An 18,936-nucleotide genomic window follows, 5' to 3' on the forward strand; every position below is an offset into this window, starting at 1 on the left:
GGCTAGTGGAATTTATTATTCAGTTTAAACAAACCACATACTTTTAGAATTTCACTGAGCAAAAATAAAAAGAAAGAGGATTCCAAGAGAAAAATGTGTGATTATTATTAAAGCCTCCCAGGGTGATGAAAAGGTCCCTGGGCCTTGGGTCACACTAACGCATACAAATCAGTTACTGATTAAACACATAACGTCCTAGTCCTATATTGCTCTTTTAAGAAGAATGATTACTATACATTTTATCAAGTAAATGTCACTGCTATTTCTTTCTCAGATATTTTTTTCCTTCAAATTAAGAGTACAAGTGAAATATACTTAGGAGAGGTATTAAGAACTCATATCTGGCTGTCTGTAATGCAGACGAAAGAAACAAAGAATACCCAATTTACTCCTCTGCTCAAAACCTTCTACTAGCTTCTCATGCTACCTTAAGTAGAATTCGTCATTACAATAGCTTAGAAGATCCTTCATGGTCTGGTTCCTCTACACCGCTTGGAGTTCATCTTGAACATTCTCTTCCTCTCCTACTCCTTTCAGACTCAATGTCTACCTTCCTATTCCCTGAACACACCAAACATACTCACTTAGGTCCTGTGTACTTGCTGCTTTCTCAGCCTGAAAGGCTCTTCCTCCAGATATACACATGACTTGCTCCTCTGCTTTCTTCCAGATTCTGCTCTGTGAGGCTTTGACAATGCTACAGAGTACAGCATCCCTTCTCTACTGCCCAGCTTCCTCAGCTCCCTGCTTATTTTTCCCAACGTGCTCATTATCATTTGACATACTACATATTTACTTGTTTATTATTTGCATTACCTAGAGTGTTATCTGCATTATCCAAGAAAGCAGAGATGTTTTGTTCCTTGCTTAACCACAAGCAATAAAACACAAAAATAGGACAATATCAATGAATATCAATAAACATTGATCAAACGAATGAATGAATGACTCTTGTGCTTGTTCTTATCCCAAACTAAATGTAGACTAGACTCGTCCTTCAAACCACACACTACTATAATTCTATTTCCCTTATGATAAATTATATTCCTTATTGTATTAATGATTATTTTGTACTTAACACCCTGCTGGTATCAAGAACCACGACTTATTTGAAGTTAACTGAATGATACTTCTACAAATACACCTGGACATGTTGTATACTCCTTTACCAAAGAGCCCAGTACCGATTTTTAAATTGCTAACGAATGTCGTGGTTTCATAACCAAAAGTGAGACAAAAGAGCACATGTAGTATGACTTGGATATGTCTGACATTCATTTTGCATTCAGGTGGAAACCACAGAAAAAGTTTTGAATGATGTTAACAAATCAAAAGATTTTCAGCAGATTTAAAACTGCTTAGGAGAAAGCTGTCTCAGCTTAATGTATTAATGAATTTCTACAAAAAGAGCCAGAGAGCATACATTCCACTATATCTTCATGAAGAAATAAAAAGCCATAAAGCCAACTGATATGAAGGGATACTTCCTAAGAAAATAAATTCAAGCATCACTACAGGGATTAATATCCAGTTGACCCATATCTTTGATACAGCTCATTGACTGATATTTTTTAACAATAAGCTTAATCACTAAGAAAAGATTAAATTATGATCAATATGTTTAAAAAAAAAAAAACCAATATGCCTTCCTTGTTTAAGAAGGGAAGGCAAAGAAGAGTTTTAGGCTTTCATCAAATCAGCTAAAATTAAAGGTATGATACTAAAAGGGTTAAACCTTCGCCGTCAAGAAAAGTTACAGAGCAATTTCTTCCCCAAGACTGGTAGACAAGGTTTTATTTTTCAGTCAAATCCTTTGAAAGCTCGTGATTAATAATTACAATAATCAACATAGTTGACAGACTAGAACTCTTTCTAGCATAAGAAATAGTAGAATTAAAATAAATGATACAGTAAACACAATTTCTTGCTTTCTATAGCGTTAGCTCACCTGAGGTATAAGTCTATCCAAGTGCTCAGCTCGATTTTCATGAGAAGGATGTGTGGATAACCATTCTGGCAACTTGGGGAGACCTGAGAGTCTATCTACGAACTCCATCTGCTGCCAAAATACTGAACTGGCTCTGACATCCACACAAGCCTAAAACCAAAGTTAATAAAGGCACAAAATGAGTTTATGAGGACATTTTTTAAAGTTTACCCACATGTCACTAAAACGAGACCAGTTGCTGTTGAGTAGATTCTGACTCATGGTGACCCCTGTGTGTCAGAGTAGAACTAGGCTCCATAGGGTTTTCAGTACCTAATTTTTTGGAAGTAGATTGCCAGACCTTCCTTCTGAGGCAACTCTGGGTGGACTTGAAACTCTAATCTTTTGGTTAGCAGTTGAGCATGTTAACCATTCACACCACCCAGAGACTCCTTTATGTCACTACAGATTTTTTTCATTATTTTAATAAAAGTAGAATTTTCTCATTGCTTACAAGGAAAAAAAAAAAAAAAACCCCTCAATATATGGCATTGTAGAATGAAAATAGAGAACGTTCACCTCCCTACCTCTTCCTCCTCCTACAGAACATATACAATAATCCCCCTCCCCAAACATAACCAACTATGTTCAGTTTTGATGGATATTAAGAACATGTACATGTACTAAGGGCAAAAATCTTCCACACAAATTAAAATTTTCTGTTTTCATAAGGTTTTAAAAGTCTAATCTTTTATCAAACTGCACTGAGGAAATTTTATTCCTAATCTACACCACCAGAATAATTAGGTAGAAGACTTCAAATAAAAATGCATAAAAAATAGACAGCTATGTTTTAATATATACATCAATTTATTCCCTTTTCTTCAATGTACATGCTAAAAAATATATTTTAAAGTGATTCAAAATACCTTATAAAAGTATTAACTTTTAAAAAAAATTGAATAGCTATGTCTTGTGTATGTGCACATACAATTCCATATACACACTCGTGCACATGCCCACACTCATATACTTGCACATGAATACAACATTTCTGGAATGCTATTCAATAAACTGTTAATAGTGACTGTCCTAAGAGCATAACTAGGGTGTTTGATGAGGGAGAAGGAGCAAGACTTTCACCTCTGAAAAAAGTAAAACGTACATTTTTATAATAAAAATTATTTGAAAATCCTACATAAAATGATTTCATAAATATTATTATAACCATGTTTAATTTACTCACATATTTTACCTTAGTCTAATTTCTATAAGAAGTGACTGGCATTTTATTTCCCATCTATTTTGCTTTTGATTAAAACTATTAAGAAAAAGATACACTGTACTGAAATAAAATGTTTTCTCAAAAAGCCTTAAAACAGTACAATCGTGACACTCAAAAAGGCAAATGTAGGACACTACATGCTGATAGAGCTAGGCAGCATCCATGCTACATCTTTTTTTAATAAACACCATTAAAACATTTCCAAATGTTGGGAAAATGAAAAAGAAAAAATGATATGAAATTGAAGTAAGTTTTATTCAACATCTAAAGCAATATAATTCTTTAACAGCTCTATGTACTCCAAGTTGAAAAGGAACCAAAGCTCTTTGTCCTATTGTACATATATGTATACACATTTACAGATGCATACGAACAGAAATAAAAGATAAAGGTACATAACAAATATACAAGTGTGTGATCCATGTATACACACACACACACGATGGTCCATATATGTGTAAGATATGTATGCAATATATTTGTGTGCTTATGTGTGAAACATGTGTAACACAGAACACGGACATCATACACAGAAATGATTATTTGATGCTGAATTCTAAACACCCACTGGAAGGAATACATCCCTTATTAGCAGGTTGAAAACATTCACAATATAAATACAAATTAAGTATTCTTGTAAAATAATTCATCAAAAAAAAAAAGAATTCTAACCAAAATCATAAGGTATTTTTAAAACACCACCCATGTAGCAGAGTTAAAAAAAAAAAAAACTCTGATAATCGAAAACTAAATATTTCAATAAATACAAATTCATGAATTATGTCATAATATATTTAACAAAAACATATTTATCCGAAATTTCTTTAGCCTAAAAGTGTTAATCAAAAGACAAAATATTTCCCTGTTCAATCTCTAAGAAACACAGTTGAAGGCAATCTTTAAAGCAACATTTGATATGCAGAAATAGATGAAGAAATTAAACTTCCCAACAGACAAAATGTATTCGTATTAAGATAAAGGTGTCTTTGTCTATACTTCCTAAATTCAGTTTAAAGATCCAGTAAAGTCAGATAGTTTTGTTTTAAAAATGAATGTTTAATTTATATTGTTCCAACTTATGAAAAATACATAACAATCATAGACCAAACATGAAAATATTTTTAGAATACATACTCAGCAAATCACAAGCCTAAATTACTTGTCTCAATAAAAAAATATGGCGAAGTAAGAACTATGTGTTTATCAAGTATCTGGAAGTACACAAAGGATGGAAGGACAAAATTCTTTCTAGATAATCTTTCCTTCTTAAATTAGAACCCAAAATAGCCACAGATGGCTAGGGAATATACGAAAATACGTGTTAATAAAATATATTGGTCCTGGAATACTTTCTGAGGCAGTATACAGGGATAATGGAAAGAGCAACAGGCTTTAGAACTAGGAACTTGTTATACTAACTCATTTAATCCTCATAACAATCTCATGAGGTAAGTACGATTATTAGCTTCATTTTACAGATCAGGAAACCAAGGCCCAGAAAGGTTAAGAAATCTACCGAACATCGCATAGCTAGTAAGTCACAGAGCCAGGATCTGAACCTAGGATTTGAATCTGCCTCTGAAGTCTGTGACACTGGGCCAATAATTCAGTTTCCCTGAGTTTCAGATCCCTTATCTGTGAAAATGAAACTAAGGCACTGGGCCATCAGGATTAAATGTGATACCTTTTGTAAAGCAGCAAGGCTAGAACCCAATACATAGGACACTATTTCTACTCTTCCTTTCCCCTGGAGAGCAACCAGAAACCCAGGATTGTTGTAGGACGCTATATTTGGTCGTAAGTGATGATGTCATGATTTTACAAGCAAAGAAAGATTTTGCTTTATTCAGCCTGTAATATCAGTATGCATGAATATGCATTAAGGGACATACTAATTGACAAAGAATTTGCTACTATTCAAATCAGAAACTCAGTGGGATGTGACTATCATAAAGAGTACAGTAGTATAAACTAGCATCCAAAAGCTTTTCTTATAATTTGAACATTTCCCAAAGCTAAAACTACAGAAAAATTTAGAAATCAATCTTGTTGTTGTTTGTTAGGTGCTGCTGAGTCTAGTCCAACTCATAGCGACCCTACGTACAACAAAATGAAAACACTGCAAGTATATCCTACCTGTAGCCAAAACTTTCATTAGAAATGCAAAGATAAAAAAGTATCTCTGAATTTTGCGTTACTATTTGGTTTTTATTCACTTAGACTCTCCAACAGAGCTCCTGCCAGCCGTCACCCCCTCCAAGAGGTAAATTCTGACATTAGCAGTTTGAAATCTTTTTTTTGGAATGGCATTAACACCCTACACTTGTCCCAGTCATTTTGGCATCCTCTCCTGTATTCTACAGAGACATGTGGTAGGTAAAATAATTATCTGAGACAGTACTATGAACACCTGTTTCAAGAGGGTAGCTGGACTCCTAGAGCTAGAATACACTGAGGCTACTATAAGATGAGGTTTAAATGGATCAAAGCAGATGTCAAAATGCTACGGTCAATTACCCTAGAGTCAATACTACAGAAGACCAGAATTATATCTAGTAAGTTAAAATACAACAGAAAGTTTCATTTCAGAAATGAAGGCATCTCTATCTTGGGAGGGGAAACCATAATATCTGTGAGACCTTTGACAAGTTACTTATTTCTCCATCAATTTTTTTATCTATAAAATGAGGATAATAATGGTACCTTTATCTCGCAGGGTTGCTGTGAAGATTAAAAGAATTAGCACATGTAGAACACTTGGAACAGTACCTAACAGGTAAAAAAATTATTAGCCATCATTATGGCCATTGCTGTCGATATCGGCACCAGTGTTATCAGCACTACTGTCATCATTATCAACATCATCTACCCAGAAACTGGCTTATTTCAGTTTCACAAACTGCCGATGGCACGCGTCATTCATTAAAACTCTGTTTTGTAACCCACTTCTTACCTAAACATTTTTCTAGTCAATACTTAGAAATTTCTCCTTTCCAACTGAATGTGACATAGTTTCAAGATGGTTTCAGCTAAATCATCCTCAACATATGCCAATCTCTCACAAAGCAATAACAATAAAAAAAAAAACACAACAACAAAAAAAACTCTTGACTTACCAAAAATAGTTTATGTGCACCAATATAGAAGAGGAAAGGAAGACTTACATTATTTTGTAGGTTTGATTTTTTTTTTTGCACAAGATTTTACATCTTTTGATTGCCAGCATGTCAACTCATCAATCAATATAATAAATTAAGTTTCAAATAATTTTTCATATATTTTCTCTTAGATGATGTTTTATCACAAGACTCAACACTTAGCCCTCATATGATAGCAACTAAAAAACAAAATGAATACTCTGGGTGACACAATTAGGCCAAAGTAAGACGTTATTCATAATCTATACATTATGAAACTTTACTTTTTAACACACATATTAAAATGAGATATTTCTTCTTTTACTGTTTTTACCTTCTTAAACAAATCTCTAAGCAAAAAATCTAAGGCATTAACCCAAATAAAATACAAAGGTTGTCTGCTTGCTATGATGAAAGCTCAGAACACTAACCTGGAAGACTTTTGAAACCTGGGTTCTATGCCAGGCTCTGCTACTAACTATATGTTATTGGACAAATCACTTCACCTCTTTGGACCTTAGTTTCCTTCTCTGTAAAAGGAGAAAACGGATTAAGTTATCTCCAATTTTCCTTCCTGTTACAAAATTCTGTGATTCTACAATCTACTATTTTACAAAAAGTTTTAGAACTTTCTTGTCTCTGTGGTACAAGTAGATTTTGCGTATTACCTAATTCTCTCACTAGATGGTGCTATCTACATAGTTATCTGATGCTACTTGCCAAAACCAGCTCGCAGTGTTTCTCAACGGGAGTAATTACAGGCTTTGGGGGCTAGACAATTCATCCCTAGGGAGGGCTGTCCAGGCCACTACAAGGTATTTACTATCTCCTGTTAAGTATCAGTAATCCTCTGCCTTCACAATCACTTTGACAAAACCAATCATACATAATGCCATTCTAGGAGAGTAACATGGCCTGAAGTTTAGAACCACTAAAAGAAAATTAAAATGGTGGAGCAAGATGCCAAAGTTAGTAGACACTCCCATTTACTCCCCCAGCAACTCACTCACCAAACAATGAATAAAAACAAGCACAGACTGAGGTCTCAGAACTCCGGACAACAGCTAAGGTGTTAGAGAGTCAGAGTGAGTCGCGAAGCAGGGGAGAGGATGAGCTGGGACAGCACAGAAGCTGGAAGAAACTGCCTGCTACCATCTGGACCATTCATCACAACCATTCTGGGATGGGGCTGAGCAACACCCCAAACAGGGAACACAGAAAGGCAGCTAATTTGAGAAAGCTGTAGCCCAATTTTTTAAGGTGGCACAGACTGCTGGCCACACAACTGGGAGAGGGCAACGGGAGACCATGGCATTGCAAGAAAGTGCTTTTGAATCTTGCTGACACCTGAGATGAATGGGCACTAGGACTGGGAGGAACTGCAAGGGCAGGAGGGTAAGGGGAATACTTTGGACAGCTACCTGCTCACAGTGAGACACCACTGGAAAGCATGAGCAGGGGTGCCCATGAGAGAAAGACAGAGAGCCCCCCACCTTCACCACAGGAAAGTTGAGCCCCACCACTTACATCAGCATCTGCAACCAGATAAAACTCCTCCTGAGCATATGTACTGAATTCCAGATATCAGACAACCAGAACTCCTATATCAGCATTGAAAAAAAACCTAAGGGTAAGAGTGCCCTCCAGTGGTTCTCAGGAGAAAATACTAGGCCCACTGCTTCTGGACTGATTCTGACTTATGGAGACCGTGTAGGGCAGAGCAGAGCTGCCTTGTGGGGTTTCCATGGCTGGGAGCCTTTGCGGAGGCAGGCTGCCAAACCTCCTCCTGTAGAGTGGCTGGTGGATGCAGATGCTAGCCTTTTTGGTTGGCAGCTGGAAACCTGGCTGCTGGGTCACCAGGGCGCCAATCAGAAAATTTTCCAATAAAAATTGGAATACAAAATTTAAAGTTAAAAAAAATGGTCCAAGTTCAACAAAAAATATTAAAAAAAAATCACATGAGAAGATGGACCAATAAAGAGCAAAACATGTTGAAGAGGAAATTTCTCCTAGGGAGCCCAGACTAATGGAATGAATTGAAATTTCTCAGACTATAGCGCTAAATATGTTTAAAGAAAGCAAAACGCACACAGAAAACTAGCAAAACAAACAGAGAAACAAAATGAGAGACTCAACAAGGATATTAAAAAAAAAAGAAAAGAAAAGAGAACAACTGGAACTGAAGAGAAAAGGAACTGAATTAGAAAAAGCAAGAGAAATATTCAATAGAATCAAATAGACCAAAGACAGAATAAATGAACTAGAAGGCAAAATAACTGAACTTATCAAGTCTCAAGAGAAAATAACAAAGAAAAGTAAACAAGCTCAAATGGAAATATGAGGCTCAATTAAGAAATCCAACATTAAAACTATTGGAATCCCAGAGTAACATGGTAACAATAAAGACACAGAAAAAAATTTCCAGAAGATAATCAGAAAATTTCCCAGACCGGTACATAGAACCAAGGCCACAAATACAGAGAGCTACACAAACCCCAATTGGGAGAAACACATAAAAAGTTTACACCATATTCTAATAAAATTCTTGAAAATCAAAGACAAGGAGAGAATTCTGAAAGCAACAAGAGAAAAGTGCAATATAACATATGAAGATTTTCATAAGAAATACTGCACATTTCTCCCCAGAAACTCTAGAGGCCATAAGACAATGGAGCAACAAATATAAAATATTAAATGAAAGCAATTACCACCAAGAATTCTTCACCCAGAAAAGCTGTCATTCAAAAACTAAGGGCAAATCAAGACATTCTGAAACAAACAGAAGCTCAGGAAATTTGCCACTACCAGACCAGCTTTGCAAGTATTATTCAAGGGAATACTTCAAACGGAAAGGCAAGAGCATTAAGTACATACTCCTATCTACACCTGGGGAAAAAAATTAATTAAAAAATGACAGAGAGATCTCAAAGAAAACCCAACAACATGGGCAATCATAAGGACCAAGTGTCTTAGTTATCCAGTGCTGCTATAACAGAAACAGCACAAGTGGAGCTTTAACAAAGATATATTTATTCTCTCAGTCTAGGGGGCTAGAAGTCCAAATTCATGAGGCCAGCTCCAAGGAAAGGCTTTCTTTTTCTGTTGGCTCTGCGGGAAGGTCCTTGTCATCACTTTTCCCTGGTCTAGGAGCTTCTCATCACAGGTAAGCCAAGTCCAAAGGATGTGCTCCCTTCCTGGTTTTTCATTCTTGGTGGCATGAGGTCCCCCTGTCTCTCTGCTCACTTCTCTCTTTTATTATCTGAAAAGAAGCTGACTCAACATACAACCTAATCTTGCAGATTGAGACCTGCTTGATTAACATAACTGCTTCTAATCCTGCCTCATTAACATCATAGAGATAGGATTTGCAACACATAGGAAAATCACATCAGATGACAAAATGGTGGACAATCACAAAATACTGGGAATCATGGCCTAGCCAAGTTGACATGAATTTTGGGGGGACACAATTCAATCCATAACATTCCATCCTCTGGCCTCCCAAAATTCATGTCCTTGCCACATGTAAAACATATTATTCACCCCATCATATCACAGCAAAAGTCTTAATTCAACTCCAAGTCCAAAATCCAAAAATTCCTTTTCATCTATGAAACCTAGAATACGAGTTATCTGCTTCCAAAGTACAAAGGCAGAACAAGCACAAGCTAGACATTTCCATTACAAATGGGAGAAGCTGGAGGAAAAGAAGGGATAACAGGCACCAAGCAAGTCAGCAGACCACACTACCTTAACTCTCGAGGGCTGAAAATAATCCTCTACTCTGAGACCATTTAGGCAACAGTCCTGCTCTCCAAACTCTGAATGTTGACCACTCTCCAGATTTTGGGAGGAGGTCCTTCAGCCCTGGGCTTTAGCAATGCCTTCCAGGCCCACTGGGACAGCAACTCTGCTCCCTCTGATTTGGGCAGCCCCATTCTCCTAGTCCATCTGAGTGGCAACCCTACCCCTTTGGCCATGGCAGGCTCCTTCTTCGATCCTTTGGGCATGGCAGCCCTGTCCCCTCAGCTATGGGCAGCAGATCTGGCCCCAACCCGCTGGCACTCGCGAACGGCAGCCCTGCATTCCAAAACTCAGTCGGTAAAGATATGACTGTTTGAAACCTAGGAGGCTGTGGCCCCACGCTTTGAAACCCCAGCCCTACCCTTTGAGACTGAGGCAGTTCTGCTTCCTGGTTTCTTGGCCTCTCGGCCCCTCAGGCCTTTTCACCTGCGTCTGCCCTGCTGGGGAAAGTGTTGCAAAGCTCTCTAGCTCTACCGATAAGTGCCTAGGGGTACCCCACTCCACCAGTAAACCTCCGCCAAAAGGTACTCAGCTCTCTTGCTCCATGGGTCGGCAAAGCTAGCTCCACCCATAAGTGCCCAGAGGCACCCCACTCTGTCAGGAAGCCTCCTGCAAAAGGCACTCAGCTCTCTTGCTCCAACAGTTGGCTCCTATGCTGTCGGGTTCTGCTGCTGTCGTTTCTCTGCTGATGCTTCATCTGCAGTGTCTTCAGTGCTACAGCTCTCCCACTTCCTCCTGAGGCCTCGCCAGAATTGTCTCTGATATCCGTAATTCTACCAACAGTCTGTTCAAGGCAATCTAGGCTTTTAATAATAGGTACTTTAAAACTCTACCAGCCTCTACTCATTCACAGTTTCAAAACCACTGCCACATTTTAGGTATCTGTTAGAGCAGCACCCCACTGTTCTGGTACCAAATTCTACCTTAGTTATCTAGTGCTGCCGTAACAGAAATACCACCAGTGGATGGCTTTAACAAAGAGAAATTTATTCTCTCACAATCTAGGAGGCTAGAAGTCCAAATTCAGGGTGCCAGCTCCAGGGGAAGGCTTCCTCTCTCTGTTGGCTCTGGGGGAAGGTACCTGTCACCTATCTTCCCCTGGTCTAGGAGTTTCTCACTGCAGGAATCCTGGGTCCAATGGACACAGGCCCCTCCCAGTTCTTCATTCTTGGTGGCGTGAGGTTCCCCTGTCTCTCTGCTGGCTTCTCTTTAATATCTCAAAAGATACTGACTCAAAATACAACCTAACCTTGTAGTTTGAGTCCTGCCTCATTAACATACCTGCCTCTAATCCTGACTCATTAACATCATAACCAAAACCAAAAAACCAAACCCACTGCCATCAAGTTGATTCCAGCTCATAGCGAACTTACAGGACAGAGTACAACTGCCCCATAGGGGTTTCAAGGAGTGGCTGGTGGATTCAAACTGCCAACTTTTTGGTTAGCAGCCAAGTTCTTAACGACTGTGCCACCAGGGTTCTAATAACATCATACAGGTAGGATTTACAGCCTATAGGAAAATCACATCAGATGACAAAAAGGTGGACAATCACACAATACTAGGAGTCATGGCCTAGCCAAGCTGATGTAAGTTTTGGGGGAGCACAATTCAATCCATAACACCAAGTATATGATATTTTCAGGGAACAGATTCAGTAATTAAATTCTGCAAACAATACAGCATCAAGTTTGTAAGAAATAAGTACAAAGCAAACATACCAAAAACAGATTGCATATTTATGTTAATGGAGACACACCAACAGAAATGGGTGAGGGAAGAGCATATCAGGAATAGATTTATTATCTTAAGGTTGTATGTTAACTGTTGTTCATATGTTAAATGTTCTTGCAAATGTAAGTTCTGTAAGGTAGCATATGTGGTAACCACTAAGAAATTACCAAGAAAAAACATTCAGAAGAAAAGAAGAAAGCAAAAAAGGCTCATCACCAGAAAACAGCCAAATACAAACAAAAACAGAAAAGTCAGAATAAAAAAGCAAAGAAGACACAAAACACTCAAAAAACAAATAGCAAAATGAGTGAAACAGACACTTCATTTTCAGTAATAACCTTAAATGTAAATGGTCTAAATGCCCCACGCAAAAGGCAGAGAGTGGCAGAATGGATTAAAAAAAAAATATGATCTATTCTTTTACTGTCTACAAGAAACATACCTGAGACAAAAGGACACAAACAGACTGAAAATAAAAACATGGAGAAAAATATTCCATGCAACCAGTCAATGAAAAAGAGCAGGGGCGGCCATACTGATATCATATAAAGTAGACTTTAAATCAAAATCTAGTACAAGAGATAAAGGACATTACGTAATAATAAATGGGTCAATTCAGCAAGAAGACATAACAATTATAAATATATATTTACCTAACAGCAATGGGAGCCCTGGTGGCACAGTGGTTAAGATCTCATCTGCTAACCAAAAGGTCGGCAGTGTGAATCCACCAGCTGCTCCTTGGAAACCGTATGGGGCAGTTCTACTCTGTCCTATAGGGGCGTTATGAATTAGAATCAACTAAACAGCAATTTTTTGTTGTTGTTGTGGTTTGTTGCTTTTAAAATCAATGCTCCAAAATATATGAAACAGGTATCGAGTAATATGAAAGGACAAATAGACAACTCCACGATAATAGTAGGGGACTTCAACACACCACTTTCAATCACAGACAGAACATCTAAAAAGAGGATCACGAAGGACACTGAGAACTTAAATAAAACCACGAACCATATGCATCTGATGGACATATACAGAACACACCATTCAGCATCACAATAATGCACATTCTTCCCCAGTACACATGGATCACTTTCCAGAACAGGCCATATGCTAGTAAACAAAACAAGTCTCAACAGATTTAAAAAGACTGAAATCATACAAAGCGTCTTACTCTGATCACAACAGTATAAAGGTAGAAATAAAAAAACAGAAGAATTCAAAAGTGAAATTAAAAAATTTCTAGAGTCAAATGAAAATGAAAACACAGCGTAACAAAACCTTTAGGACTAAACAAGTAATTTCTTTTATGAGGGTCAGCACAAAGCTGGTTCCTATAACGTGGAGGTTAAAGATGTCCCAAATGTCCAGCTTTTCTAAACTGCTGTACCACTCCATCGTCTCTAACATCAATAACCTCTCCTCCACATAGCACTTTCCCTCCTAACTTTGGGTTCCATAATTTTCACTGCAATGTCTCATAGAACTCACAAACTGTCAAGCAAATGGCAGTTGTGGAGGCTGGCAAGTCCCAAATTCATGAGCCAGGTATTAGGCTAGAGGTTTCTCCCAACTCACGTGGTTGCAGGGGCTGATGAACCCAAATCGGCAAGTCAGACAACACGCTGCTGGCTCACAAAAACTGCGGAAGCTAGCGAATCAGGTCAGATGATAGGCTACTGACTCAAGTTTCAAAAACTGGAGGTGAGATGATGATGAGCTATATGCAGGATCCAGAGCAAAGAGAGAACTTTGCCAGAGCATTCATATATATTGGATGCAGACCACTGGAAACTCCCCTTCTTTGAGCAAGGCAGTGCAAGGGTGTGACTTGAACAAGGGAGGAAAGGGGGAAGTGTGGTGACCCGAGTCACACCCGCCAATAAGGCAGTGATCAATATATATCCCAACCAAATCTTGCCTCATTGAGCATCTCACCCCCAAATGGGATCATAACCACAGGGATGGAGGCTAGGAGTTACAACACATTACAAAATGGAGGCTAATTATATCAGATCACAAAATGGAGGACAACTGTATCAGAGGATAACTACATCATTATATAACTGCCAAATTATATCATTACATAACTACCAAATCACCGAAAATCATGCATCAACCAGTTGACAAATAACCTTAACCATCACAGAATAGGTTCCATACACCTTAGCTGCATTAGCAGCAAGCTGTCCAATCTGCCTGGTGGGTCACAAGTACCTTATTTGCATAGTCTCACCCAATCATTGTGTAGGAGTCACAAACACTATGTCTAAAAGGGCCATAATAAGTAATTTACTGGACTGCAGGGACACAGCAAAAGTAGTACTCAGAAGGAAATTCATAGCAATAAATGCCAACATTTTAAAAAAGTAAAGATTCAAATTCTTTAACTTAAACTGACAACTTAAATGAATAGAAAAGGAAATGCAAAAGAAGCCAAAAGCTACCAGAAGAAAGAAAATGATAAAGATCAAGACAGAAATAAACAAAATAGAAAAACAATAGAAAGAATCAACAAAACCAGAAGTTGGCTCTTTGAAAGGATTAATAGACAAACCACTGGCTAGACTTATCAAAAAGAAAAAATAGAAGAGGAAAATAACCAAATTAAGAAATGAAATTGGTGATATTACAACCAATCCAACAGAGATAAAGAAGATCACAACTGATTATTATGAAAAACTGTACTCCAACAAATTTGAAAACCTAGATGAAATGGACAAATTCCTCGAAACACACTACCTACCCAAACTAACACAAACAGAAGTATAAAATTTAAACAAACCCATTACAAAAGAAGAGACTGAAGATGTCATTAAAAAAAAAAAAAAAAAGCCAAGGACCAGATGGTTACACTGGAGAATTTCACCAAACATTCAAAGAAGAGATGACACCAATCTTACCCAATCTCTTCAAAAACATACAATTCGAGGAAGCAACATTACCAAACTCTTTCTACCAGCATAACCCTGATACCTAAAGCAGGCAAAGGCATTAAAAAAAAAAAAAAGAAAGTTACAGATCAGTATCCCTTACGAACACAGAAGCAAGTTTTTCAACAAAATTCTATCCAACAGACTTCAGCAACATATCCAAAAGAAATCATATGGTATGATCAAGTGGGATTCACACCAGGAGTAAAAGGGTGATTCAACATTAGAAAATTAATCAATGTACTCTACCACATACATAAAACAGGAAAAGAATCATATGATCACGTCAATAGATACAGAAATGGCATTCGATAAAATCCAACACCCTTTCCTGAAAAAAAAAACTCTCAGCAAAATAGGAATAGATGGGAAATTCTTCAACATAATTAGTAACATATAAGCAAAATCAACAGCTAACATTATACTCAACAGAGAAAGGCTGATAGGCTTCCCTTTGAGAATGGGAATAAGACTAGTATGCCTATTATCACCACTCTTAGTCAACATTATACTGGAAGTCCTAGCCAGAGCAATAAGACAAGAAAGAAAAATAAAAGGTAGCCAAATAGGAAAGGAAGAAGTAAAACTATCTCTATTTGCAGATGACATGATACTACACATAGCTGCTGTTGTTAAGTGCTGTCAGGTTGGTTCCGACGCATAGCAACCCCATAGAACAGAGTAGAACTGTCCCATAGGATTCCCAAGGTGCAGCTGGTGAATTTGAACTGCTGACCTTTTGGTTAGCGGCCGAACTCTTAATCACTATACCACCAGGGCTCCTTCAAAAATTCCACAAGAAAACTGCTGGAACTAATAGTAGAATTTAGCAATGCTGCAGGATACAAGATCAACACAGAAAAATTAGTTGGGTTCCTCTACATTATCAAAAAGTACTCCAAAAAAGAAATCAAGAAAATATCATTTACCAAAACTAAAAACCAAACCCAACCCAGTACCGTCGAGTCAATTCTGACTCACAGCGACCCTAGAGGACAGAGTAGAAGGAGCGCCTGGCGGATTTGAACTGCTGACCCTTTGGTTAGCAGCCGTAGCACTTAACCACTACACCATCAGCGTTTCCAATATCATTTACAGCAGCCCCCAAATCGATAAAATTCCTAGGAATTAATCTAACCAGGGAGATAAAAGACTTACACAATGAAAATTATAAACCACTACAAGAATTCCACAAAAATGGAAAGATATCCTGTGCTCATGGATTAAAAACCAAAAAAACCCAAACCCGCTGCCGTCAAGTTGATTCTGTAGGACAGAGCAGAACTGCCCCATAGAGTTTCCAAGGAGCGCCTGGTGGATTTGAACTGCTGACCTTTTGGTTAGCAGCCACAGTGCTTTACCACTACGCCACCAGGGTTTCCGCTCATGGATTAGAAGACTTAATATAGTGAAAATGTCAATTCTACCTAAAGCGATCTAGAGATACAATGAAATTCCGGTACAAATACCAACAACATTCTCTACCGAAATGGAAAAACTAATGACCAACTTTATACGGAAAGGAAAGAAACCCCAAATAGCCAAAGCAATACTGAAGAAAAAGAACAAGGCAGGGGGCCTCACATTCCTCACACTGATATTAAAACATACTATACGAAAAAAAAAATACTGTACAGCCACTGTAATCAAAACAGCCTGGTACTGGTTCAATGATAGACACATAGACCAATGGAAAAGAACTGAGAACTCAGAATTAAACCAAGCCATCTATGGACAATAGATTTTTGACAAGGAGTCAAAGTCCAATCAGTGGGGCAGAAACTGTTTTTTCAATAAATGGTGCTGACAAAACTGGATATCCACCGGCAGAAAAATGAAACAGGGCTTACCTCACACCCAACACAAAAACTAACTCAAAATAGATGAAAGACCTAAATGTTAAACCTAAAACCGTAAGATTCCTAGAAGAAAACATGGGGAGAAAACTATGGGACCTAATCTTTTGTAAAAATAGGATAACAAATGTCATGGATTGACATGGATTGTGCCCCCCAGAAATATCTGTCAACTTGGCTAGGTCATGATTTCCAGTATTGTATGACTGTCTACCATTTTGTCATCTGATATGATTTCCCTATGTGTTGTAAATCCTATTGCTATGATGTCAATGAGATGGATTAACAGCAGTTATACTGATGAGATCTACAAGGTTAGATAGTATATTAAGCCAATCTCTTTTGAGATATAAAACAGAGAAGGGAGCAGAGAGACAGGGGGACCACATACCACCAAGAAAGCAGTGCCGGCAGCACCCCGTGTCTTTTGCACCCGGGTTCCTGTGTGGAGAAGCTCCTAGTCCACGGAAAGATTGATGACCAGTACCCTCCCCCAGAGCTGACAGAGAAAGCCTCACCCTGGAGCTAATGCCCTGAATTTGGACTTCTAGCCTACTACACTGTGAGAGACTAAATTTCTCTTTGTTAAAGCCATTCCTTTGTGGTATTTCTGTCATAGCAGCACTAGATGACTAAGATAACAAATATTACAAGTGCACGAATAGAATAAGACAAAATAAATAAATGAGACTGCATAAAAATTAAAAACCTATGCTCAACTAAAGACTTTATTAAAAGAGTAAACAGGCAAACTACTGACTGGGAATAAATCTTTGGAAACCCTGTAAGTGTCTAATCTCTAAAATCTACAGAAAACTGCAACAACTCTACAACAAAAAGACAAACAACCCAATCACAAAATAGGCAAAGGACACGAACAGAATCTTTACCAAAGAGGACATCGAAGCAACCAACAAACATATGAAAAGATGTTTATAATCATTAGCCATTAGAGAAATGCAAATCAAAACTACAATGAGATACCATCTTATCTCCAGTTAAAATAGCACTGATTAAAAAAAAAACGAAAACAGGTAACAAATGTTGGGGAGGATATGGCGTGATTGGGACTCTTATCCACTGCTGGTGGGACTGTAAAATGATATAACCACTATGGAAAACAGTATGGTGCTTTCTCAAAAAACCAGAACTACCCCTGTGATCCAGCAATCCCACTCCTAGGTATATACCTTAAACCAAAAAACCAAACCCATTGCCATCAAATGGATTTTGGCTCATAGCGACCCTACAGGACACAGTAGAGCTGCACCATAGAATTTCCAAGGAGCATCAGGTGGATTTGAACTACTGAACTCTTGTTAGCAGCCATAGCTCTTAACCACTACATCAGCAGGGTTTTCCAGGTATACACCTTGAACCAACCAAAAAACCAAGCCCATTGCCATCGAGTTGATTCCGACTCATAGGGGCCCCGTAGGACAAGGCAGAACTACCCCATAGAGTTTCCAAGCAGTGCCTGGTAGGTATGAACTGCCGACCTTTTGGTGAGCAACCATAGCACTGAACCACTATGCCACCAGGGATTCCGGAATATACCTTATAGACCTAAAAATAATGACACAAACAGACATATGCACACTTATGTTCACTGCTGCTTTATTAGCAATAGCAAATGAATGGAAACAAGAAAAGTGCCCATCAACAGATGAATGAATAAGCAACTTGTGGTACATACATACAGTGAAATACTACGCAACCATAAAGGACAATGATGACTCCCCACAAAACATAACATGGATGCACCTGAAGGACATAATGCTAAGTGAAATAAGTATGTAAGGACAAATATTGTATGATCCTGCTTTTATAAGAAGACAAGAATAGATAAACAGAGACCAATGTTCATTATGGTTATCAGCGAGAGAAGGGGAAAGTATGCTTTAGATCATAGAGACTTGTTATTTTTGGTGATAGGAAAAGTGACTCCAAATATGGATGTAGTGAGCACAACACAACCAAAGTAAAAATTGAGTGTTTGAGCACATATGGATGGGTATAGGCATACTGGTATATAGGCAGGAAGAGGTGTATACATACATAGGTGAGATAGAAATATCTATAGATATGTTTAAATACAAACATGGGGGCACAGGCACATATTCATTGAACACACAAATACAGATACTCCTCAGACATAACCAAACACCTTTCAAGATTGGTTTTCTGAGTTTGACAGCTTAGGACCATAGTTTCATGAAACAACTCAGTCAACTGATAACATAGTTCACAAAAATCATGA

General features: G+C 38.0%; 1 protein-coding gene across 8 annotated transcripts in view; it reads right to left on the minus strand.

Moving 5' to 3' along the window:
• The window catches only part of OMA1 (OMA1 zinc metallopeptidase), a 108,448-nt gene that overhangs the window by 18,919 nt on the left and 70,593 nt on the right, over window positions 1–18,936 (minus strand). For 7 of the 8 annotated variants that reach the window (XR_010321399.1, XR_010321396.1, XR_010321400.1 and 4 more), the window contains one exon: window positions 1,949–2,098. Coding sequence is in view for 2 of the 8 variants with exons in the window: in XM_064282032.1 (XP_064138102.1) it covers window positions 1,949–2,098 (150 nt within the window). In the remaining 6 variants the exon portion in view is untranslated. Of the gene's footprint in view, window positions 1–1,948; window positions 2,099–18,936 lie in introns of those variants that run through there. The other variant, XM_064282033.1, reaches the window with a different exon arrangement.

Source organism: Loxodonta africana, chromosome 3, assembly GCF_030014295.1.
Source record: "Loxodonta africana isolate mLoxAfr1 chromosome 3, mLoxAfr1.hap2, whole genome shotgun sequence".
Taxonomy (NCBI): Eukaryota; Metazoa; Chordata; class Mammalia; order Proboscidea; family Elephantidae; genus Loxodonta; species Loxodonta africana.